Source organism: Pinus tabuliformis, chromosome 9 (assembly GCF_031772625.1).
Source record: "Pinus tabuliformis cultivar Carrire ecotype Pingquan chromosome 9, CPIR1, whole genome shotgun sequence".
Lineage (NCBI taxonomy): Eukaryota > Viridiplantae > Streptophyta > Pinopsida > Pinales > Pinaceae > Pinus > Pinus tabuliformis.
The window spans coordinates 1,841,690,536-1,841,717,138 of NC_142307.1; the positions used below are offsets into that span (position 1 = coordinate 1,841,690,536).

General features: G+C 33.8%; 1 protein-coding gene and 1 pseudogene across 1 annotated transcript; both read right to left on the bottom strand.

The window, feature by feature from the left end:
• Positions 1-6,837: 6,837 nt before the first annotated feature.
• LOC149156177 (protein DMR6-LIKE OXYGENASE 1-like) lies at positions 6,838-16,416 on the bottom strand. Its single transcript, XM_089444666.1, has 7 exons — positions 16,180-16,416; positions 15,670-15,917; positions 15,282-15,586; positions 7,901-8,001; positions 7,680-7,789; positions 7,464-7,565; positions 6,838-6,859 (listed from the first exon to the last, which is right to left on the bottom strand). Exons 1-7 carry the CDS (start codon positions 16,414-16,416, stop codon positions 6,838-6,840), a joined length of 1,125 nt encoding a protein of 374 aa, XP_089300792.1.
• Positions 16,417-17,200: 784 nt separating this feature from the next.
• Positions 17,201-25,996, bottom strand: LOC149156178 (GTP-binding nuclear protein Ran1B-like; annotated as a pseudogene).
• Between the last annotated feature and the right edge of the window lie 607 nt (positions 25,997-26,603).

Below are 26,603 nucleotides of genomic sequence, written 5' to 3' on the forward strand. Positions count from 1 at the left end.
GAACATCAAAGCAACCCATTACAAAACAGGAAGGTTGTTGTCTTTATATTCATATGGTTTGTGTTTCTCTTGATTTTTAGGGACTCCATCAAAAAAATTATTACATAGACTAAGAAGAGGCAAATGGTAATCAAATACAATATCTATTGTGTATGCTTTCTCATGTATGTTTGAACATCAAAGCAACCCATTACAAAACAAGAAGGTTGTTGTCTTTATATTCATATGGTTTTATTGGCTTTAATGTCCAATTGAAATTGTATTCAGTTTGTGCATGTAGAACATCCTAAAACCATATATAAAGATGAAGTTAATGTCATTGTGCATTGTTATTTTGCATCGTATAACTTTACATTGATGGTAATTTGGTCACCATATCTAGTAAAAACCATAGAGGCGTATTTTGAGGGCATCCCTCAAGGAGTAATCAAGCTTCATTTCGATGTTTTAGACCCAGAGTGGGTGACTGTGCTACCAAATATTGATGCCATCATTCTATCCTTTGGCCAATGGTTTCTTATATCAAGTGTCTACATTATGAAATATGAGGTAGTGGGTTGTCACAAGTGTCAAGAAATTAATGCCAAGCAATTGGACTTTTATTTTTCCTTCAGACATGCTATTCAAGATGCACTCAATGGGATCCGCTTACTGTTAGGATTCAAAGGCATATTCTTACTTCATTTTTCATCATTGAAGAGGCTAAGAAAAAAAATGTATAATATATTATTTCCTCATCTATTTTTTAAGGAATTTGACACAATCCCTTGGCACTTATTAACTCATAGGATTAAGGCATCTTTGGGTCTTGCACCCTTGGCGGTATTGCATGTAATGACACTTCACAAGACCATAGTATGCAAAGTACATCATGAACATTAGTGAGATAAATGAGATCCATTGTACTATAAGAGCTAAACAAGGCTATCGACCCCCCCTACACTTCTTGGACCTTAAATTGATGAGTTATATGCAATCACATTAGATTCATTGAGTACCTCAAATAGTTTCTTACTATTTCATTATTCTTTTCCTATTTGTAGTTATCCTCATGTCCCACTTGATGAAGGATCTTTAGTGATGCAGGAGCATCCTCCTCAGAAAAACAATTTCATTTTAGTCAGCATAGGGTCTTGTGTTTCAAGGGACCTGATTCCCTAAAGAGTGATTAATTAATTATTTTCCTATGTTTTTATGATGGTTGTATAATAGTGAGGATATTGTAATTAAATCTTCTCGTTAAGAGAGATTTCAAGAATAGTGTGTGAGTTAGAGGAACTAGAGTTAGTTTCATGATTTTAGGGATTAGATTAGGATATTTAGGATTCAGGTGAAACTATTCAAGATCTGAACCAAACTTGGTGGATAGAATCCTTTTGTGTATAATTTGTAAGCCTCGATGGCTTAAGAGAGAGGAGAGTTAGTGAGAGAGTTAGCGAATAGGAGGTTGGATTGTGAGCCTACGGGCATTAAAGCGAGAAAGGGCCACTGATACAAACCATGTAAAGACAGATCAGGCCGAGCTAGATTGTAAAATAGGTTTTTATTTGTATCTGTAGATTTGTTTAATGAATGAGGAAATTGAATTCATTGGGACCGTGTGTGTCATTCCTTTAATGTGTTGAGTGATCCATATTTGTGAATTTATGGTTTATGTGTGTTAAACCATGATAAATGAATTCAAGTTGAATTTCTGACAGTCTTCCTGAGTGACAAAGGACTTACCATTTGGGTAGAATCTGTGTGATTCCAGTTTGAATTTAATAGATGTATGTACAGGTCAACAAGGAACGAATGACGAAATCTGGAAGAAGGGGAAATATACAGAGAGTATTATGTATTACAGTTCGAAGTGGTGTTAAGGAAATAGAGGTATAATTGTGAGGCAGAGTAAAGAAATCAGAGAAGTCTCGACGCATTGTTTCTAAGCGGAGAAAGTAGTGGGTAGAGTTGAACTTTGTAACAAGCCAATTTGTGATGTGCGATATGGATCGCATTGCAACATTTCACAAGTGACTGAACCATGACCTTAAGCGATTTGTGATGTGTGATATGGATTGCATCGCAATATTTCACATGCGAATGAACCATGGCCTCAAGCAATTGTGACTGCAATTTGCGGTATCATTGTGGACCGTCAGATTACAGGGAAGATCAACGATGGAGATTGAAGTGATAAGGATTGGGCCAGAGCGGACCCGTGAAGGTTATAGGCATGGTTTTATTTTATTTGGAGTTCAGTTCTGTTATCGCATATCAGATGCGAGAGGAGGAGTCTTAGGAATGCAATGAAGTCACATGTTGGTGTGATGTGACATTGCGACAGCCGTTGATCTGGTGGACGAAATCAATGGTGGGGAATGGATGCGATAAAGGTGGAGCATCGGGAAATATACAAAGTGGAGAAGGTTCTACAGGTTAAGACTGAATATAACCAAAGTTAAAGTGTGGGGTTTAGGTTATATGTGCGGGCATTAAAGATTAACAAAAGAGTAATGAGGGTGGAGTATAAAGTCCCGATGGTAACGATTGATTAATGGACAGACTGTGGTTAATTAACAAATCATTCTGCATGAGATTTAATTAAGGGGCCTTAAACCTTAATTGATGAAGGCTTGACTAGGCAGGTCATTGAAATTCCTGGGAGTGATGAGATTATGCATTTTTTATGCATACTGTGGGTGTTCGCAGGTTTTTCCTTCGTCTTTTAGAGACACCCTGACATCCTAGCTCATGTTGTGACACTCATTATCTTCAAGTTGATTTTGTGAAAACAAAACTCATGGTCATTAAGACCCCTAAAAAAAGACAAACATTGTGATTATTATTTACATAGGTGGCCTTGTCATATGTATATTTGAGGGCCCTCTTCTCCATATATTTTTTTTTATCATGACTCTAGTGATAGATGTTAAATTAAGAAAGGGATATGTTACTCTCACCACTCTTGCAAAACAATGTTTTGATCTTCCATTTCATGAAATTCAATCGAAGATCCACTTATTTCACTCATTGGTCACACTTACCCTCTTGTACGGGTGTGAGGTATGGAGACTATAAGTGTGGACCAAAACATGATAGAGAGAGACTTTTTATTACAATGTTACCTGAATATCATGCCATGAGATTAGTGATCCACGATATCATTCTTGCATAGTTTGGCACAACCCCACTCATTGTTTCAATGATATTTCATGTGTTGAAAATGATATACAAGTTTAGATGGATGGGAAACACATAGACTGGTCACTCTTAGATATTTGTATCTTGCTCCCAAATCCTCTATAGAGTAAGCAAAATATGAGATTGATTCAATTTGGTGAGAGTCTTTTCATTGCTTCAACTCATTGACCTTGAAATTAACAAACCATCCTAACTTAGATTTTTAATTCATGATTATGATATCTCTAAGGGTGATTTGACTTCTTAAAGCCTAAAATTGAGTGTCACTTTATATTTCCATATTTTCCCTATTATGAGATTAGAAGATGATTTTTTTAACTCTTCAAAGATTAACTTGGTTATCTCTTGACACTCCTAACTTTTAAAGGTCGAAGATGCTTAGCCTTCTTCCTCCAAGAGATGTGTGGCCTTCACTAATGACTGACTTGAGGCTATCTCCTCAAATCAACATCTACCAAATTGATTGCCACTTACTTCCAACCCCTTAGCACTAGTAGGAAGAGACCCCATGACCAATTTACAAGCTCACATGAGAGACTTGTGAGGTGTCATACACATAATTATTACCATGGCCTCATGCCCATTGCATTTCTTTGTGCCCTTGAATAATAGAAGTGTTTCTCTAAAGCAACATATCTTCGCTATAAAAATGTCCTTCACAAACTTCTTTATTGGATCATGATTTCCTAATTATTTATTTATTAATTTTTTCTTTTTCTTCCCTTTAAAATGCATTTCTACCTTCTTCTTTTTTATGATTTTCACATATTATTTTCTTCATAAACCAACTTTAATATTAAATAGAAAAAAATAAAAAAATATTATTAAAAATAAATCTTCTTAATTGTATACCCTTATATTTTATCCAACTTTCTTAGCCAAGTCTAGTTTATATTATTCTTCCCACTTTTACAATTAAGTTGTATGCAACAAAGATTCTCATATTCTATGCTTAATGAAAATTACCTTTGTTTTTCCAATATTTTCTTTATAATTAAGTTTTATGCACTAAATTTACAAAACAAAACAAAAATATATATATATATATATATATATATAAAACAAATATGTGTGTATTTCACTTTCCTTCCATCAACTAAAAACAAAGATAATTTTTTAAATTAATTATGTAACAAAAATAATATTATATTAAAAAAAAAACAAATTTCAATTAATAATTATTTCAACTATTTCAAATATATATTGTTTTTAATATAAAAATTCAAATTATATATTAATAAAATAGTTTCTTTAATATATTTTAAATAATATATATATATAGATAAATAGATAGAAAACAAATTATTCAACAAATATTTTCAATAAAAGATAAGTATTTTAATTAAATTTAGATCATAAAATCTTTATTAATATTATAATCTTTATTAGTATTATAATGTTAAATTATTTTTAATATAATATCGATTTTATTTTAATCTCCAGTCCCGAATGGCACAAAAATCCCGAGATGAAGCTTCCGAAGTTTGGCAGGGAAATCCCCCAACCGCCCCTGATCTCCCTAAGCTCAAAATTGTAAGATTAGCATCCCAGCTCAAATTCTTCCAAACCACATTATAATCAAATCAACCACAATTTTATATTCAATGTGAGTGGATCTTTTATGTGAAAAAAATACAAAAATGGTTTCAAGACCCTGGTGTTAATTCCAATTCGGGATCAGAATTGGGATTGGCTTGATATTGTAGCAATACTGTAATTATGTTACTTTAATTTTTGCTGAAAAATGCGTAGTAATCTAAATAAGATTGGATTATTGATTGCACGCAATTAGGAATGATACTGAACGAATCACTAAGACTGTACATGCCAGCGTCGTTGCTGCCAAGACAGGCATTCAAGAACGTGAAGGTGGGCGATATGAATTTTCGGAAGGGCATGCCTGTGTGGATTCTGGTACTCGCCATTCATCACAACAATGAACTATGGGGGAGAAAATTCCAACGAGTTCAATCCAAAACATCGTGTAAGCATAAGATGGGATTCCCACCATCCTCCTCTGGACACTATGTGAACTACATAACCCCTCTGAGCGTCGTGTGGATCGACCAGAAGTGCAGCCATCATGTTCTTGAACTGATTCACACGTCTGGCTGTCTGCGCATATTTTTTGCAATGGTAAGATGACGGGACATGACGGTACGCTGTGGAGTGGAGATGATCCCCTGTAACCTGTGGAACCGTGTCCCCCATTTTCTTCACAAGCTCAGCAAGTTACTGTTGGCGGCAAGTAATAGATGCTTGTTTCTTGAATTCTGCATCCCTGATGACCAGGGGCTCATCAGGAGCTGCATATTATGGACGGAAAACCTTAACAAGTCTTGCACCGAGCGCACAACCCAAGAGCGAAATTTATGAAGACGAAGTATGGTCAGCGCGGTGCGGTAACGTGCCTTGACCAATCGAACGGTGGAAAATGTTACATATGTATTTTGGAATCAACGGTGGAAAACAAAAAATAGAGAATAGTACGTGGTGAACCAATTAAAAAAAAACACCTTTGGTGTAATTATTTGAAAAAATACCATGGCGAGACATTACTCCCTTCATGAAAAACTATTGACGAATATTCCTAAATGAAAGTCTTTAACATCCCGTGAAAAATTCAAACACTCGTGAACTATTGCCTTGGAAAATTTTAATAATAACTGATAATTTTCATAATAGTTATTAATTTTTTTTATTAACATTTTTCGAAAATAAATCCTTCAGAAAAATTTTAAAGATTGAAATTTATATATTAAGAAGTCACTCCATTAAATTCAAATACAAAATCATTTCCATGTCGACTGATTGATGGGCTTGGCACTCTATTAATTATTGTCTGCTCCAGATCAAGGAAAGGACCACCAGTATGTAGAAATCTTTCGGCCCTAAGGTCCAAGGGTCAAATTCCACTGCACTCAATTTTTCCTTAAAGGGTCCAGGCTGATATTTTTATTTGCAGGTTGCATGCTTTATTTTGTGTTATTCATTTGTCATGAGGAACCTCAAGACCGTGGCACTGCTTGCCATATCTTTGTTATTGTGATTCTTTAACTCTTCTTTTTCCTATTTATTTTCGGTGGATTTGGGATTTTCCCTCCTTCAATGGAGGACGTTGTTGGTTCTCTGTAAGGGTTGTTGTCCAAGACTAATAATTCTAGGGTTTAAGAAAAGCATGATAACCTCTTTTGGATTTACATTTTGATTCATATGCTAGACGTTACTTCTGTTAACACTCATCCGACTCATTCTTTTTTTTGAAATTATCTTTTGAAAATGTTCTTAATTCACTGAAGAGACCATCTGTGAAAACCAAAATAGGCAGAAACTTATGTATCTGTTACCTGAAAAAATATAGAGAGAGATCTAAGCCCACATTTTTTTTCTCCACCATCATCATTGCTGGCTATTTGCACATTCACTTGAGCCAAGCCACTAAGAATCATACTTTGCAAATAATATAAAGAGTTTCTCGCTGCGCTTTCTCTGACATCAAATTCAAAGAAAGTTTTCTTGTAAATTGATCTCTGACTAGTAAAGATTTGTTTTCTGGGATCATTTTTCCGGGAATTTTTATCTTGATTGTTAATTTGCCAAATATTAGGTAATCAGGTGAACATGGACATGCCATGACATACCATGTCAGTCTGATTACCAGACGTGCCCTGTCAATCTGATTACCAAATATTCAGTGAATCAGCAATCCAGTAGTCAGCAATCCAGATACTTGGCATTTTTCTTCCAGCACCGTGCTTTGTTCCTCGAGTAACATTATCCCCGCAAATACTTTAACTTTCTCATCCAATATCTAAACACATGTAGTGGTTTTCTAACTTTTTTTCTACAATTCTTCCATGACCTGTTGGAGGAGTGGTGCATCGCTGAAGTAAAATAACGAGTCAGAAATTCCTACTATAAATTATATATCAATCCAACAAATTAAAAGGTAAGAGTATCACGGAGAGTTGGAGAACTTTCCCATTGTATGTCTCCATATCGAAACCTTTTATTTCTGCAACATCAGAGAGAGCCTTCATCTAGTTTTGGATGGTGTTGGAGTAGTATCGTGGTAGAGAAGTGAATGTTCTCTTCTTGAGCGTTTCAGGGATTGACCATACACTCCTTTTTCGTCGTGCAGTCCCCATCAAAGAACAGTGGAATAATAGCTGACCCCGACATGAGTAGGAGCTCAATTTGACTCTACATATCTTGGAGAGAAAATGGCGATATGCACAGATGTTGTTTGAATGGCACTCTAGATTTGACGAGTTATATACTCTCCATCTTGCAATTCATTAACGTCCATAAATACTTGGAATCCATTTTCGTCAAGGCGATCGTAGAGATATTTAGCTAGGGTTTTCTTGCAGCCAGGACCCCTGTAGTTAATGAAGATATCAAAGACATAGTTGTTGTTATCATTTCCGTATGAGATGGATACGACAGAATACAGAGTAGAAACAACGATGTAAGCTCAAGATTTTCTTCCTTGCCTGGCTGATCTCTTAGTGTCAAAGTGGCTACCCGTTGATGTCTCTTTCTCAATACTCGCCCTGAAACTTGTGTTAGGAATTTCCCCACGAGCCTTCCTAGATATCGTCACCTGCGACGTCGATAGGTGGTAGGGTTAATAATTATAGTGACACTTTCTTATTGGCAGCTGAAAGAAGATGAAGTCTATAAAGAGAACTCTCGCCACACAACTTGAGCAAACATGTGTCTTTCTCAGATAGGCAATGGACAGACGACGAAAATCTTCAGACAAATTTCTCCTTAGGAAATCTCCAGACAAATTTCCCCTTATGAACACCTTCGCTGTAATTAATTCAAAAAATTAATCATTTTCTTAAAACAGCACATTCTTAAATCAACTAATATTTTTGACCTTAATTTAAAATAATTATCACAGAAAAAAATCCATCACTGTATTATTTTCTAACTAAAATAATCTCACATTGTCACATAGATAACCCAATTGTTAGTGTATGGAAGCTACATATCCTCGATTGCACGGATGCTCATAAGAACTCCTACATTGAATCTAATATCCCAATCCCCTGTGCATGTAAGTGAAATCGAATGTTAAAAGTAGGTTTGTGTTGAAAACCTCGATACCATGGATATTATTACACATTATTATGTTAAAAGTAGGTTTGTGTTGAAATCTAACATATATTTTAAATAATAATTAATAGATTAATAATAATAGATTTCAGATGAATAATAACTAACGCATATGTTATTAATACCATATTCATTATAAGTAAAATGAGGTATATAATTAAGAAAAAATAAACATAAATTTCAGTGGAAAATTTAGCAACGTATTGGAAAAACCGCATGGAAAGATCAACAACTCTTTTGTTATTAGTAGAATTTATGTAAGCTTTAGCTTCTAAGCCCAATTCTCAATCACTTTAGTCACAATGAATGAATTCAACCTTATTGATAGAAAAAATCTCGAGTACATTAGAGGAGAATCCTTCATTGCAATTGAGGAGAGGACTTCATTACATTCGAGAAGAAGACTCTATTATATTCAAGAAGAATCCTTCATTACATTTGAGGAAAAACCTTAGTTACATTCAAGGAGAAATATTTGTTACATAATAAAAATATATTATTTTATATATTTGGACTCACACATAACAATCTTTGACTTGAGGCCAAACATAATTTTATGTGAATATTATTGCTAATGATCTAGTCCGAAACATATATCATCACCTTTGTATGACACCACCCAAGGTTCTACAAAGCTCCTCATTATCCCTTTGCAATATCTTTGATAACATTTCAGATGGATTTTCTTTTGTATGTATGTTCTTCAATTATCGCAACCCATCATCCAACGCTTGTAGAATCCAATGATATCTAGCATCAATGTGTTTTCTGTTGTAGTGAAAGGTGGTGTTTTTAGCAAGATTGATTGCACTTTGGCTATTTCAAGTTAGTACATATTTTTCTTGTGGCAAGTTCAGTTCTTCCAATAACCTCCTAATCCAAATCAATTCCTTGCATCCTTCATTAGTTTCAATATACTCATCCTCCGTATTAGAAAGAGCCGTCACCTTTTGTAATCTTGATACCAATGAAACTCTAGTTCTCACAAATGTCTAGATGTACCCTATTATGGATCCTCTAGAATCTACGTCACCTACCATATCATCATTTGTAAATCCTTACAATAAGGAATTAGTACCTCGAAAGAACAAAAAATAATCAATTGAGCTTTTAATGTAACACAAAATCCATTTTACAACAAAATGTTCCTTCCATAGGTTTGTAGGAAACCTACTTATGGAATTAGTACTTCAAAAGCAAAAAAAATAAGCAATTGAGCCTTTAATGTAACTCAAAATCCATTTTACAACAAAATGTTCCTTCCATAGGTTTGTAGGAAACCTACTTACCGATCCACCGAATGTGCAATGTTAGGGTGAGTGCATACCATTGCATACATTAAGCTTCCTATATTTGAATAATATGGAATCTTGGATATCTTTTCCTTTTCTTCAATGCTAGAGGGACACTAATTATTCACTAATTTGAAATGAGATACAAGTGGTGTACTTACAAATTTTGGTTTAGCTATATCAAACATTTCCAATACAATTCCAAGGTATTTCATTTGTTAGAGCCATAGTTTATTTCTTTCTCTATCATGTATAATTTGCATCTCCAGAATTTATCTTGCTAATACTAAATTTTTCATTGCAATTGCATGGTTTAGCTCTTTTTTCAATCTATTAATCATCAATTTATCTTTTCCAGCAATCGACCTGTCATAAACATATAATAATAGGATAGTGAAATTTCCATTTTCATCTCTTTTATTGTATACACAATGGTCTACATTTAATCTTTTAAAACCATGATCGAGCATAAAAGGTTCAAACCTTTTATACCATTGACATGGAGTTTGTTTCAGACCATATAGACTCTTCTTTGAGCTAAAGACCAGATTAAACCTTATACTTGTTCCATGAATATATCCTCTTCCAAGTTTCCATGCAGGAAGGTGGTCATGACATATAGTTTCTCTAATTCTAAATCAAAAGTAGCTACAAGACCAATTATTACATGTTTTGATGACATTTTAACGAATGGGGAATTTTTTTATTTAAAGTCAATACCTTGTTCTTTCCCAAATCATTTGACCACTAGTCCTGCTTGGAACCTTTGTCTACTTTCCTTCCCTTCATGTTTTATTCGATGCACCCCCTTATTATTTCAAAGAGCTAAACCATCAAGTGAAGCTTTGGGAGAGTGATTTATTAAGTAGTATGTTGCACAAATAGTGGCTACCCAAAAATATTTAGTGAAACTAGAAATTACAAGTGCACATCACACCTTTTCAAACGGGGAACTAATTTTTCATTCTTTATGCCTTATTCAATTCAATATTCCTCATAGTACTTGGAGTAGTACACCCCATCATTATATGTTCTAATGAATCTCAATAATTTACCAGAGTAACTTTCAATAGCCACATGAAATTTTTGAAAAGCATCTATTGCTTCATATTTGCTCTTAATAGGGAACTATTGCACCTTCTTTGATGCATCATCAATAAAAGTGATCAAATAAGCAGATCCTCCTAATTACTTTATATTAATTATACCACAAATATGAAAGTATATCAAATGTAATATTTGTTTATCTCTATTAGAACTATCTCTTACAAATGATACCGGTTTCTATCTATCCATAATACATTGTTGACAAAATTTAAATTTTACCTTTTAAATTAGGAAAAATCTTTTGCTCAACAAGAATTTTTAGGCTTCTTTTAGCCATGTGCCCAAGTCTATTGTGCCACAAACATGTTCCAAACTCCTCCTTTATAACAATATAGTATTTTACTTTTGCAACCTTAAATTTAAGGTGTAGAGAGTGCCTATTTTTCTACCCTTTTGCAATGACCGGTGAACCTTTAACAATTTTCCATCCTCCCTTTCCAAGCATTGTATGGTAGCGTTCATCATCTAGCTTTCTTGCTGAAATCAAATTCACTCCAAGCTTTGCTACATGTTTGACCTACGTAAGAAATAAACTATAACCATCTAGTGCCTTTATTAGAAAATATCTTGTTGTTTCAATATTATAAAGGCTTTTATTGCCAATGAAAACCTTACCCATATTACTACATGTATAAGAAAAAATAACCATCTAGTGCCTTTATTAGAAAATATCCTATTGTTTCAATATTATAAAGGATGTTATTGCCCAAGAAAACCTTGCCCATATTACTACATGTATAAGAACTAAAAATTTCTTTGCTCCATGTATTATGGTAGGAGGCTCCATAATCTAGAATATAATCACTATTTGTACTAAATGCATAGAGGCATGCATCATCATAAGAAACAATAACTAATACATCACCTTCTCTTTCCATAGTACTAGTTTCTTCATTATTCTTGTTATTGCTAGCTACAATTTACTCATTTTTCTCCTTATTTAATATCCATCGATCCCTTTTAATATGGCCAAGTTTCCCACAATGATAAGAGGTTATTATTCCATGCCTAAACTTTGATGTCATTCTAGCCAATGATCTCCTAGATTTCCTTCCATCATATTGTCTCTCATGATCACTGAGAGTTAATGCCTCCATATTTGGTATTTCTTCTCCCATAGATTTGATCTACATTTCTTTATTTAGTAGCTTGTTAGAAACATCTTCAAAGTTTAATTTAAATTTTCATGATGCATTACTTATGGTGACAACCAAGTTCTTCCAACTATAAGGAGCAAAACAGCTTTGATATTATCATCAAATGTAATCTTCAAGGGAGTGAGCTAGTTCACCATAATGTGCAACTCATTTAGATGCTCAATTAATGAACTCCCTTCCTTCATTTTGAGATTAAATAATCTCTTCATCAAAAACAATTTATTGATTGTTGTGCCCCATTCTTATAAATCGTTAAGTTTTTTACATAAGTATTTCATTTTATTTTGCTTGTGAAATATGAAAATATACTTTTTCTACTAAATATTGCCTAATAGTAGTCATTGCTTTTCAATCCAACTTTTCCAAATATTCATTAGTCACTCATGAAGGCTCCTTAGGTTTTCCCTTAATCCACAAATCCATATCTTCGAGTGTGAGTATATTTTCTATCTCATATTTTTATAGGGTAAAATCTACCTCAATAAGATTTTCAATGCTTCTCATTGGTTCCATTGAGCCACCTCTAAATAAACCCTACACATAGAATCTCCAATAGAAAATTTGTTCTCATAACAATAATTATATTTTAAACAACCATCAATATATTAATAACAATAGATATGATATCAATAAATATTGATCTCATTAATACAATATTGATCATAAATACAAAAATTATGTTTACAATCAATATGTTTTATGTTGTAGTGAAAGGTGGTGTTTTTAGCAAGATGGATTGCACTTTGGCTATCTCAATTTAGTATATATTCTTGTGGCATGTTCAACTCTTCCAAGAACGTCCTAATCCAAATCAATTCCTTACCTCCATCATTAGTTGCAATATACTCATCCTTTGTATTAGAAAGAGCTGCCAGCTTTTGTAATCTAGATACCCATGAAACTACAGTTCTCACAAATGTATAGATGTACCCTATTGTGGATCCTCTAGAATCCATGTTACCTACCATATAATCATTTGTAAACCCTTCCAATAAGGACTCAATACCTCAAAAGGACAAAAAATAATAAATTGATCCTTTAATGTGTCTCAAAAACCATTTAACTACAACAAAATGTTCCTTCCATAGATTTGCAGGCAACCTACTTACCACTCCACTAAATGTGCAATGTGAGGGTAAATGCATACCATTGCATACATTAATCTTCCTATAGTTTAATAATATGGAATCTTGGATATTTCTTCTTTTTCTTGAATGTTAGAGGGGCACTAATTAGTCGCTAATTTGGAATGAAATACAACTGGTGTATTTAGATATTTTGGTTTAGCTATATAAAACTTTTCTAGCTTGGACTTCATCCAGCTTGGACTTTTTTTTTTTTTTAAATATGCACATATTCTTCACAACCAAAAATTGTCAAGTGTAGCAAAAATCCTTACCGGCGCATATATTTATTAAGTATTATGTTGCGAAAATAACTTCTGCCCAAAAATATTTGGCGAAACTAGAATTTGCAAGTGTACATCACACCATTTCAAGTGAGGAACCAATTTTTCATTCTTTATTCCTTGTTCAATTCAATATTATTCATAGTCCTTCGAGAATGTTTCCCACCATTATATGTTCTAATGCATCTCAATAATTGATTATATTCACTTTCAATAGCAACATGAAATATTTGAAAAGTACGTATTGCACAATGTTTGCTCTTAAGAGGGAAAACTCGCACATTCTTTGATGCATCATCAAGAAAAGTGATACAATAAGTAGATCCTCCTAATTATTTTATATTAATAGTACCACAAATATCAAAGTATATCAAATGTAATATTTTTGTATCCCTATTAAAAATATCTCTTACAAATGATACCCTTTTCTATCTACCCATAATACAATGTTCGCAAAATTTAATTTTTTTACCTTTTAAATTAGGAAAAATCCTTTACACAACAAGAATTTTTTGGCAAAAGCCATGCGACCAATTATTTTATGCCATAAACATGTTGCAAATGCCTCCTTTGTAACAATAGAATAATTTACTTTTGAAACCTTGAATTTAAGGTGTAGAGAATGCCTATTTTCTACCCTTTTGCAATGACCATTGAACATTTTACAATTTATCATCCTCCCTTGCGAAGCATTGTATGGTAGCCTTCATCATCTAGCTTTCTAGCTGAAATCAAATTCATTCCAAGTTTTGGTACATGTCTGACCTACTTAAGCAATAAACTATAACCATCTAGTGCCTGTATTAGATAATATCCTATTGTTTCAATATTATAAAGGCTTTTATTGCCTAAAAAAAAACCTTATCCATATTGCTAGATGTATAAGAACTAAAAAATTCTTTGCTTGATGTACACTACTACATGTAGGGGGGTTTTAATACAATATTTAAGACAATATTTGAGTCAATTGTCTTAACTTAAGACAAAAAGAAACTTGTGTATTGTCTTAAATATTGTCTCTAAGCGGGTGTCTCAAAATATAATGTCTCAAAAATTTGTCTCTATAAAGACAATATAGAACACAAATTATTATTGTCTCTATAAAGACAAGAATTATTTTCTATTAAGAGACAATTTGATTTGTCTCTCTAGAGACAATATAAAAAATTATATATAAAAAAAATAAAAATAAAAATCCTTTTGAATGTTATTTCAATGTAGTTTCACATTCAAAGTTCACAAATAGTACTCGTGTATGAGAGAAACCACCACAGAAATTCTTGTCTGATAGAAACCAGCGCATATGGATTATTAATATTACCTTTGTTTAGCAAGAGGGGATTCAATTCATAACTAAATTTACGCCCAAGTTTTACTACTTCAAATGGGAGTCAGAAGTTTGGATTTAAGATGCTACCTTAGCTTTGATAAGTGTTCCATCTCCCAGTTTTACTATAGTTAAAGAAGAATCTGTAGACTATTGAATGGAAATGACTTTAGATTTCGACAATGCGAATCTTTATGCAGAAATCGCTCGAGAGCCCAATTAATGAAATGGCAATACCTTTATGTGTTGACAGAAAACATACCCACAAGAATACCCAGGCAGGCTTGACAGCCACAGTTATCAACTGTACAAGATTGTATGAATTTCGTTGGTGGTAGGTATGGGTTAGTTTTATGCTTCAATCATGTTATCAAAAATATAGCTTCATTGCTCAACTGGATTACACAGTATTATAGAGTGAGTATGATATCTAGAACTGGATTACACAGTATTATAGAGTGAGTATTCTTTCGCTTGAACAGTCTGTAATGGAACATTTTTATGCTTGCCCAGTTATTTTAACTTCTTTTTCAAAATATTTTTGATCATTGTTGAAAATTAATACTCTAAACAGAATCATCACAAATATTCTTTAATTGATCACTTATCAAAAGCTTGTGAGGTTTCTTATGTAGCCCGTGAATTATTTTGATTTTAACCGAGGAAGACTCACTTATTACGTTTGATAACAAAGGCATTAGCAATGGGTTCTACAGCAACCCACTTCCCTTTTCTAAGTACTTGCAAACCACTGACATCGCCTTGCATTAGAACAGTGATGCCACCTGCGTCTGAATGGCTTCTTAAAGCAAGGGTAACATCTGGGTTTGGGCATGGTGGATAGTAATTTACAAGTAACAACTGTCTGTGTTCCCCAAAAATATTATTCAAGTAATCAGAATGGAGTCCTAGAGCTTCAGAAATTGCAGCCAGCAGCCTTAAACACAGTGCCCTCACCTCCACAACGTACTTGCCTGCAATTTCCCTGTAACAAAAGCTTCAATATTATATTAAGCCAAACGAGTTATGATTGTTGCTTTAATGGTTGACATAAGGTTTAATGGCTACCTATAGGTTGCAGGTTTTTTAGGCCAAGAGTCGATGACTTCGTGTAATGGAAAACAAGGGTGTCTTAGATAGTCCCTCCAGTTAAGGACTTCATCTTTGTGAATATTGAAGCTTGTAGCAAGCTGAGCCAGTTGCTTTGGATCCTCTGAATAGAGGCATGCACGATCTTCCATCGGCATTTCGAAGAATTCTTTGGCGATTCCCATCATGTTTTTCATCACCCTCTCTAGTACCCCATGGTTCACTATCTGATCATATCATGCAGCTTCAACCATATTAATACTGAATTTGAACAGAAATTTTTTTAAGAATTAATGTTCATAATTGAGATTTTGGAAGTTTATTGAGAGATATTATGAGATTCAAAATTCAAATCTTAAAATTCAAAATTCAAATCTTCAAAACAGTTTATATCGCAATATCATGAGATTCAAAATTCAAAGCCTCATGAATCCAATCCCTTCCGCAAAAAAAATCATAACTTGGGACATTGGAGATTGAAGGTTGTACCTGGAAAAAGCCATCCTCCTGACATGCACATTGGATTTGTTGTATGACAGTGGTTCTGCTAGGGCCATCCAAGTGTTTCAGATCCACCACTGGAATGCTCTCGCAGAAAGATACCTGAGACATGTTGGGTTGCTCCTGGGGAGGCAAAATATATTTGTTCTGCACCTCAACATTGTTTATTCCATTGCACAGTAGTTTCTCAACACCATTAGCATTGGTCTCAGTGTGAAGATCCATTCTAGAGGACATGCATCTTTCTTTCCTCTTGATGTTATTGCGAATACAATATTTTTTCCATACGGATGTTGCACGACTTCTAATCAAAGCTAGAAATTACAAGTTCGCATTTCAGAAATTGCAATCTGTAGAGCCCCGAATGGAAACAGAGGCTATACGTAGGGTCAACCAATAGTTTTTACCACAGAAACATTGACAGTTGCAACAAAAAGTGTCCCGAATGAAAACAATATTGCAAAGGGAGGAATTGGCCCGTATACAAGGTATTAGTGCTTACTTTATAATATCATTTATTCTGATAGTCTAGCAGGTAAATTGTTCATTGTACAAGCTTTATGTAAACCAATTTCAGAGTTAAAATAAATCCTCATACATAGCTAGAATTTTCACAGAAAGTTTTAACAAGCCATAATATATTAGAAGCAACAATCATCGCAACTAGCATTTCCCCCAACAGTACACAATGAAAGGCACTTGAGCATTCTTGAAATATTTGAAGAGTACAAAAGGTTCTTGTGCAAAATGTGCAAGAGTATATAACGGAAAAAACTGCCTTAGCATATAAAAATAGCTCTGTAATGGAGTTGAACTAAGATAGCTTAGCCAACTCCACCAATGAAAACATCTGCACAATACCCAAATCACATATAGAGAGATGCGATAATGTTATTCTAAGCCCCAAATACAAATCAAAATTAAATTTCGGAACTCAAGAGAAAACTCCAATGATACAAAACTAATTGCATCCACCAATCCCTAAATATGCAAAAGCATCTTAACAAAGCTATTCAAAAGCATCATCATCGTCATCTAGAAGGGTTTGGGTTGTAGCTGCTACAAGTTTTGCCTCATACTTGACAACATAAAAGATTGTAAGCCAAAGTTTCAATCTTTTAGAAATGGAACAAATTATTTCAATAAAAGTTAACAAAAAATAATAAGAAAATAGCATTCTACTTACTGCTGCTGGGTTGCAAGGTCTATCTGAACCTTAGGAGGAGCAAAAGCAGGTGACTCCACAAAATGAAGATTTGGATCCCTATAAAAATAACCCATTATAGAATCAATGCAAACTTTTAATATAACATTCATATTAGGGAGCATCAGAAACTAGATTAAAGGCTCACCCTGAGAGCTTCCGTGCCAAGTACAGGAATGTCTTCTCAAAGTTGTAGTTACTTTTTGACGATATCTCATAGTACTGAAGGTTCTTCTTTCTATGAAAAGTAACTTGCTTAGCTTTCACTTGCCTATTCTTCACATCAACCTTGTTTACACAAAGAACAATAGGAATGTTCCCAAACACACTGAAATTCACAAAGATATTTAGCTAATCGGTTCAGGCAGTTGTGCCACCACACAATTAAGGAACCTTCATTTGTACTTAGAGATCCAACCCCTCTGCAAAAGAGATACATGCAAAGATCTCTGTGCCACGTTTGGACATTCTTGTAAGTCAATCGTGCAGTAACATCAAACATGATAACTTCACATTGCCCATGAATACTTCAACAAACAAAATCCCAATCAGTAAATAAGAAGGAAACAAATAAATAGAAGGGAAAAATGCAGAACCCTCGCCAATTCAATCAGGAAAATGTCGACAGAAACAAGAAAAGCAAACCAGTATTGATCAAAACAATCAATAACATAGTCTTTCTATAAATTCGAAATTAAACTAAATTAAAATTCAAATAAATATAAGTGGAAAAATAGAGAACCCTCGCCAATTCAATGAGGAAAATGCCAACAGAAGCAGGAAAAGCAAACCGGTATTGATCAAAACAACCAATAACACAGTCTGTCTATAAATTAAAAATTAAATTAAATTAAAATTCAAACTAAAGAGACATAAACGAGTAGAACAGAGTGTTGATAAAAAGGAACCAAAAAAGGGTTCATAGTTGCTCCATTGTCATTGATATTGAGGTTAAAAGGTGTTTCTACTGAGCCCACACTACATACATATCAACACGGGAAAATAGAATTGATAAGTCAAAAGTTCTCTTGGGATCAATCCAAGTTTAAATCCATGTAGGACCTTTTTAAACAAAAATTTGAAAAGGAACCCCAAAAGCTCAAATGTACAGTGCTCCAATCAACAGGTGTCTACTACACCTGCAGAGGATGACAAAAAACACTACTTTCGTAAAGTCCCAAGAGACTTGATTTCAAGTGAAAATCAAAATCATTCTGGAAAAATACAGAAATGGGAAAATAATCAAACTAATTATTGACGTACCTTAACCACATTTTGTCATTAAACCTTACCTGACTGAGCTATAAAGTTGGGTTAGCATTTCATCCTTGGCTTTCTCAACTTGAAAAAGCACCACATCCTGCAGATCATCAATTCAAGTATCATGGACTGAATAAACACTGAGATTCTGTATGGTTGTATTGTGTGCTCATCCACATGGATGTCTTACTTTGGGAACATTTGCAGCAAGACTATTCAGAACAGCTTCCACATAACCATGGACTTCTTGAGCCATCATTCTGAGCTCCTCCTCCGGATCTACAGACCTTCTTACCATGGTTTCCTGGATTATAAACAAGAAAATCAAACTGAGGTTGAATATTAAGTTGGGAAATAATTTTTCTATTATCATCGTTGTATATGGTCATGGTCTCCTAGGCTAAAATGTGTATTGATTCTTAAATTATTTAATAGCAAACATTTTGATTATGTACATGTGCAACTTACGATGGAACTTTATGTGCTTCATTGCCTATATGCAAGTGTTTCAATACAAGCTATAGTTTTTCACAATTATACTTTGGGTTACATAAAGTAGTCTTGGCCTCTGGCCAGCTAAATATTTCCTACCCTCTACCTTATATCTATTTAACTTTTAACAGTGGAAATAGTTTGTCTTGAAGATCGAAGAAAACTCAAAGGATGTTAGTCCTAGCTGAAAGCAAAGACTAGCAATCTATTTTCATTTTCTGCTAAATAGTTCTCTACCAGAGAAACCAAATTTTTTGGTTACCTATAATTATTCATAAGTTGAACAATTGTCCAGCAGCACAGTGCCTACTTATTTTCAATATAATTTTCTAGCAGAAAATAATGTGACTAGCATGCATTTGAATGCAGTTTACTAATTTTTTAACCTTAAACAGACATGTGAGTACTCGATAACATAAATAACAAAATAAATATAACATGTCCTCCTACTGACACAAGATGTGAATTGATACTCTGTTTCAATTTCTGAGATGAGAGAATTACTTATGAGAATATTTAAGATATCTGCACATTCAAACTGAGGTGGAATTCATCGAATGTTTAAGTTCCCTCCCTCCCTTCAGAAAACCCAAACAACAATCATTTATCGGTCGCCCGAAGGATGAAAACATAGACCCACGGACAAAAAAGTAAAATATTGAACAATCTACCTGGCTGGTGGGTAGGTGAAGCAGATGATAATTACTACTGAAAACACTATAAGTCCCATCCATCTATTCGATTCCATGATCTCGACATGCCCATGCCCTATCCATTTTTTTCTGCCGGAAAAATAAATAAATAAATAAACACCTGAAAAAATAGAAAACCATTGGAATCAGATGTATGAAATCAAATATTGTTAATGATTAACATATAGCATCACAAAATAGATACAACAATGTCACGTTTCTTGTACAGTCCAATCATAAGGTGCTTTAGAATAACAATTTAACATCTGGTAGAGTAGATGAAATGAGAATACTATGAATAGAAATATCTGCAAACAAATTCCATGAAACATTCTTCTTTCTCATAGCATACCAAGAGCCATTCATGGATATGCTCATGATCCCATGATGTTTATCAACTACTATGATTCCTTCTGACATACATACCCCACTCTCAACACTTCTAATTAATGAATATGGTTGGTTAGAACTCTGTGAAACGAATCAAGACCAATTTCTCTAATTAATTTAGATGTAAGGTATCAATCTACACATACCTGGTCATCTGGAAATAATATATTGATGTGCAAAGCAGCTCACAAATCACAACATATCTATTTCATGCCCTGCAAAAACTTATAAACTCAACCATTGAGATAAAATAATGAAATTAAACAGCATTTTGAACTGTTAAAAATAGAAGGAACGAAGGCCAAGTACTATGTAATCCACACAGTCCACCAAGTGAGAAGGCTAGCTAGCCTTGAGCTACATCTGTGGCTCCAAGAATATCAGTCACTATCCTGAGCGAGATCACCAATACAAAAACAAAAATTATTATTTATTCAACTTATTGACCATTATCTTAAAACAACTGTAAATAACCTAGTAGAATCCAACATAGTTCCATTTAATCTAACATAAGAATGTACAAATCTATCTAATCTGTAAGAATATCAGTTCCATTTAATCTAACCTAAAGATAGTATAAATCTATCTAAACCTTGAAAATATCACACCTCAATGCTTAAAAGTCAGTATTTAAAAAAACTAACAAAAAAATCTCGGTTCAAGAGTTTATCACCTTAGGTAAATCTAAAAAATTAAAACAATTAAAAAAAGTAAAACAAAACAAATTAACCTCACAAGCTAGAAGAGACTAATCTAAACTAAATCTAAAACCAAAAAAGTTTAGACCTAAAATGATTCATCTTAACTTCATGTTATCTTTAAGATGATGAGAACAGAAAAATTACTAAAACAAAAAATATTAACCTAGTAAACTAGAATACATTAATCTTCATCAAACCTATTAAAAAAGCATATTAATCTCAAAGAATATATCAACTTAAGCAAAAGACAGGAGAAAATAAATAAATAAACCATCTTAACCTAATACACTATGATAGAATTTTCTTAACCATTACAGTCCACAAAAATCCATGATGTATTAAGGCCATCCATGATGTATTAAAGCCAGATGAAAATTAGAGTAGATCCAATTGAACTACGATCTATCCATCAACCAGCTGCAAACCTCAAAGAGATACCAAATTATAATAAAAACTATGAATAAACTCCCATTACCAATACCAACCAGTATTATATCCATCTTTATCAATCTATTTTTAAGCTGGGTGCAAAGTTCACTGAGATACCAAATTTAAAGAACTACCAGACAAAGCATAAGAAATTGATAAATGAAAACAGCGCAGGCTAACTGGAAACGTTGTAAGACATTGATCTGTAAAAGAAAAGCCAAATAAAAAGCAGGTACATGAGCCAGAGGTTTACTTTTTCATTTCAATCCAGAATAATAAAAACCATTTGCAAAACTGTTATGACAGAAAATAATTTTTGAACTGAATTGGATAGAAAAACACATTTGAGGATGGCACATGCATTTTTCAGCAGATTTGCAGCAACCTTAGCTCAACCATATATTAACAGCCAAGTTGGACAATAAATTTTTGTCTAATCCCCCCTTGTTTGTGAGACAAGGGATCTCATCCACATAGCAATTTGACTGCTAAAGTCTACCATACATGTTAGGGAACCCATCTACTTTTTGTACATTAACGAATCAACCAAATCTGAATCTGAGTCTACTGAAAACTTCAAAATATGTATCATAAAAGTAGCCTAGGGTTTATTGTCCATTATCCAAAACTTCTTTAGAATCTCAATTTCTTACTTACCCGTGTTCGAGGACCAGCTCACCTCAACTCAGCCAAACCTCCAAGACCAAGAAATAATACATGTCATCTTGCCAGTTTCTTATTGCACCATGGGATAGAGTTTTTTAAACTAACTGTTAGGACTAGGTAATCTACATACAACACAAATATAAGCATATCAAATTTATCATAATCAAACAAATAATAAAATTTAGGACCTGCAACGGTCTTAGTGATGCCCATAATCTGTAAGTACTCATAACTCCATGAGTACCAAGCACAGGAGGCTACTTTAGCCCAGAAAGGGACTTCTTCAACTTGCACACATGGGTATCCCATCCTAACAAAGATATTGTATTTGAACCCAAGCTGAAATAAAACCATGAATCACTCTTCCTGTCACCTGCATCTCTGGCCCTGTCAAAATCCACTAAAGCATGCAGCAGCTCAAAGCACTGTGACAGTGTGCCCTTTAAGTACCTTGCATACCTCAGACCATGGAGCATACTTGCAGCAACCTCAGCTCAACCATATATTAGTAGCCAAGATGGACACAAAATTGGTGTCTGAGCCCCCCTTGTTTGTGAGACAAGGGATCTCATGCACACAGCAATTTGACTGCTAAATTCTACCAGATATGTTAGGGAACATATATACTTTTTGTATGCTGACGAATCAACCAAATTTGAATCTTAATCTACTGATAACTTCAAAATATATATCATAAAAGTAGCCTATGGTTTATTGTCCATTATGTGAAACTTCTTCAAAATATCAGTTGCTTACTTACCCCTATTCGAGGACCACCTCACCTCAACTCTGCCAAACCTCCAAGACCAAGAAATAAAACATGAGGTGTATGTCCTTCATGTCAACTTCACTTGCCAGTTTCTTCTTGCACCATGGGATAGAGTTTTTTAAACTAACTTTTAGGACCAGGTCATCTACATACAACACAAATATAAGCATATCAAATTGATCATAATCAAACAAATAATACAAGTTAGGACCTACAACAGTCTTAGTGATGCCCATAATATGTAAGTACTCATCAAAAAAACAAAGTATCTTCAAAATTTGTTTTGTTGCACACATAATTAGTTTATGTTTGGACCCTCACAACCTAGTGCGCTCCTTAGAAGCTAGAGCGATACACGTTCAAGTTATTAAAATTTAACACATATCAATCCTTTTTGTCCTTTTTTTGGGAGGCGCTACATTAATTGTGGGTGTGGAATGCTCATCACATTGAACACCCTCCTCGTTATTTCTGTATCCCATTCGCTGAAATTCAACAATGGTTTCCTGCCAAAGTTCAAGAATGACTATTGGATGATTTTGTGCAACAAGCAAATCAGCATGTGCTTGTATCTCCTCCCCATGCTCACTACTAGATGTTTCACCTGATTCCTATACACAACACACTTTAACTTGTTATAATAACATTAAAACCTCCAATTGATTTATTGCATTATTCATATGATATTATAAACAACTAACCTCGGATCCATAACCAGTAATTAATTTTTCCCCTCGATTTATGATGTGTTGGCGAAGACCTTGGGAACCATGTAATAAAGAATATTTTAGGTCTTCCTCTGAAGCTTCCTTTTGAAACTGGTGAACCTACATTAACAAAGATAATCACATCTATAAGGTAAAATAAATAAGAAGATACAATTAACTCAACGTGACCATGGTTACTTTTCCCAAAATAGAAAATATAATAGATGGAAATATCACTTACCATACCACCACGAATACTATTATATCCACCAGAGCCTAATTTGTGAGATCCAATTTTTGACACCCTAGCTTGGGTTGCTTTTCTTGTATCTCGTAGGCGTCTCTTAGCTCCTCCTTGTGCAGATGGCGTATAGTTTGGATTTCTGAGGACTTTCCTCTTAAACTTGGCATCTTTCATAAGTTCATCCCACGTCACTTGGTCTGTGATCCAAGCTGGACGTGGATACATCAAGTTTTTTGTCAACTTTGTCCTTAAATTGGACCCCTTTGAGTGCATGTATTTACTTGCAATCTGTAAAATAAGTTCCTTATCAAATCATGGATTACCAAATGCTATTACTACATCTTTACATAGTTCCTCTTTTTTCGCATTGGCTTGTTTCCTCCAATCCATTGGGATGGTATTTCCAAATAATTGTTCTGCACGACGAAAAATAAAGTGATAAAATTTCAGCCCTATTTCATCCTTCAAGACATTTCCTTCTAAAGTGAGAAAGATTGTAACTTCTTGGATTCCTTTTGTGGTCACCAATGATATTGTTGTAGTCTTGGGGATTGAGGAAGGTTCCCTTATAGATACATTAGGCACTGTGTCACTTACTTCCTGCATTTACAATGAAATTGTGGAACTATTAAGAACCCAACCAAAATATGAAACTATTTTTCATTCCTAAAATAATGATCCTAAACATAACAAATGAAATTATAAAAAAATAAAATAATTTTACCTGTTGATCTCTTGTAGGAGTTACACTCTCCAACAATGACATTTCCCATAACTGAATTTGTTCAATTATTTCTTGTCTGATTTGAACATTTGTAGGAATATCTGGTAAGAGCCTTAACATTCTTGTTTGTGAGTCTATAAGTCTCCTCAAAGAAACTTGTTCTAGTCCTGGTGGGAGAATGCTAACTAGACCCACATTTGATGTAGAGGGCATGTTATGGGGTTTTGGTCTAGGTGTAGATGGCATAACATGACCCTCTATCCCAACAGATTGTGTAAAGGGCATGTTATGGGGTTCTGGTCTAGGTGTAGATGGCATAACATGACCCTCTATACCAACAGATTGTATACTTGTTGGAGTCACCCTAGAAACATCCTGCAAGGCACAAATATAAATAATAAGATGGAATAACAGATGAATAATGTTGAAATATGTAACTAGGTTCGGTCTTCATAATGACATATCTAATCACAATTCTATGTAATTTATGTAAAAAAGGGAAAAAGAAGATTATTTTTGTTATGACTGAGGCATGGGTTTCATGAACACGTGAAGAAGCAAGTCCCATTATAGAATGACAATATCTCGGAAGACTCATTAAAAGAAGGTCATGAAGGTGGCAAATCATCACTGAAATGTATAGTAAAGTTGCAAATAATCATGGCAACCAAAATACTAATCAGTACAGATAGGTGTCCATGAGGTATGTATAATAATTTTCTTTTAAAGGGTCCATCATAAGATGTAGTAGGGTTGAATTTATGGGTTTATATTTTAAGAAATGCCCTAGTATTTAGAAACCTTAATCTTAAGGTATTTTTTCCCTATGATTTGATTTCTAGGGCATGGGATAAACTCTAGAACGACATAAAAGGAAAAGAGTATGATCTAAGGTTTGAATTTAAGAAACCCTAAAAAGGCCTCTTGATTACATAAAAACCCTAAAAAATTAACTTGACATCATGTTTTGGAATAATATATTGCTTGGGTTACTTGTTAAAATAGTATTGTATGTACAAGAAGAAAAAAATGGATGGGATGATCCATTTGAAGGCATGATGTAGCTCTTCGTAACACCTCATAAATCATGGAGTCGTTGTGCAAAAACTTTATTAAATATATGCCCTAGATTTCTCAACAAATAACATAATCAAACTCACATAAATAAATGGTTGAAACTTACATCTTGCATAACATTAGATGTATATGGGGCATTAATGATCCCTGCATGCCAACATTGGTTGTATTGAGGGGCATAAATGAATCCTGCATGCCAACAAAATGCACGCTTAGTAAAAACACAAATATTAATAAATATATATAGTGAAATAAGTTAACTAAATGCACAAAAATATTGATCAAGTTTTACCACTATCATTACCTTAGATGTTTTATAAGGTGTTATAGGGGTTGGAATGAATTTAGCGATTTCCTGCATTCCACAAACATAAATTAGCATAATATAATAAGGAATATAAGATAATTGAACATATAAAAGACAATATTCAAGCTTACCTCATGCGTCATCATAGCAGTGTCTTGCCCTCGTGAATTTGTTAACATTTCCATAAAAGTAGTGAATATCATTGAATCCCCCATAGTAGCATCGGTAACACCCATGGGTACATTCTTAAAAAAACACATAATAACATAAAAATAAGAAAACCTTGATCAAAAAACCGATAAGAAAATAGAATCGGTAACACAAAATATGTGTTGAGTGAGCATTGAATATCTATCCAACACTTTGAGGCAAGCTTATCAGAGTGTTCCAACAAGCATTTAACTAGTCACAAACAAACTTTTGAAGTATCATTTTAAATTTATTTCTAAAAACAAATCCAACCTCTAACTAAATCAACAACATAAATAATACAAATACCAAAAGCAACATAAATACCTGGTCTGCCATTTTGTATAGAATAATGTAATAGAAATCTACGAAGAAAAGTTTGTGGACACTAGTTAGGATCATTACATAAATAAATGTTGAAATATATGACAACGTGTAAAACCGTAAAATTATTCTAAAAAATGTTTGTTTAAACTTATATGCATGTAAGCCTAATTTCATTGAGGAGTTCTTTGGATTATATTACAAAGGGTAATGCACTGTCTTAGCATAATGCCAAGT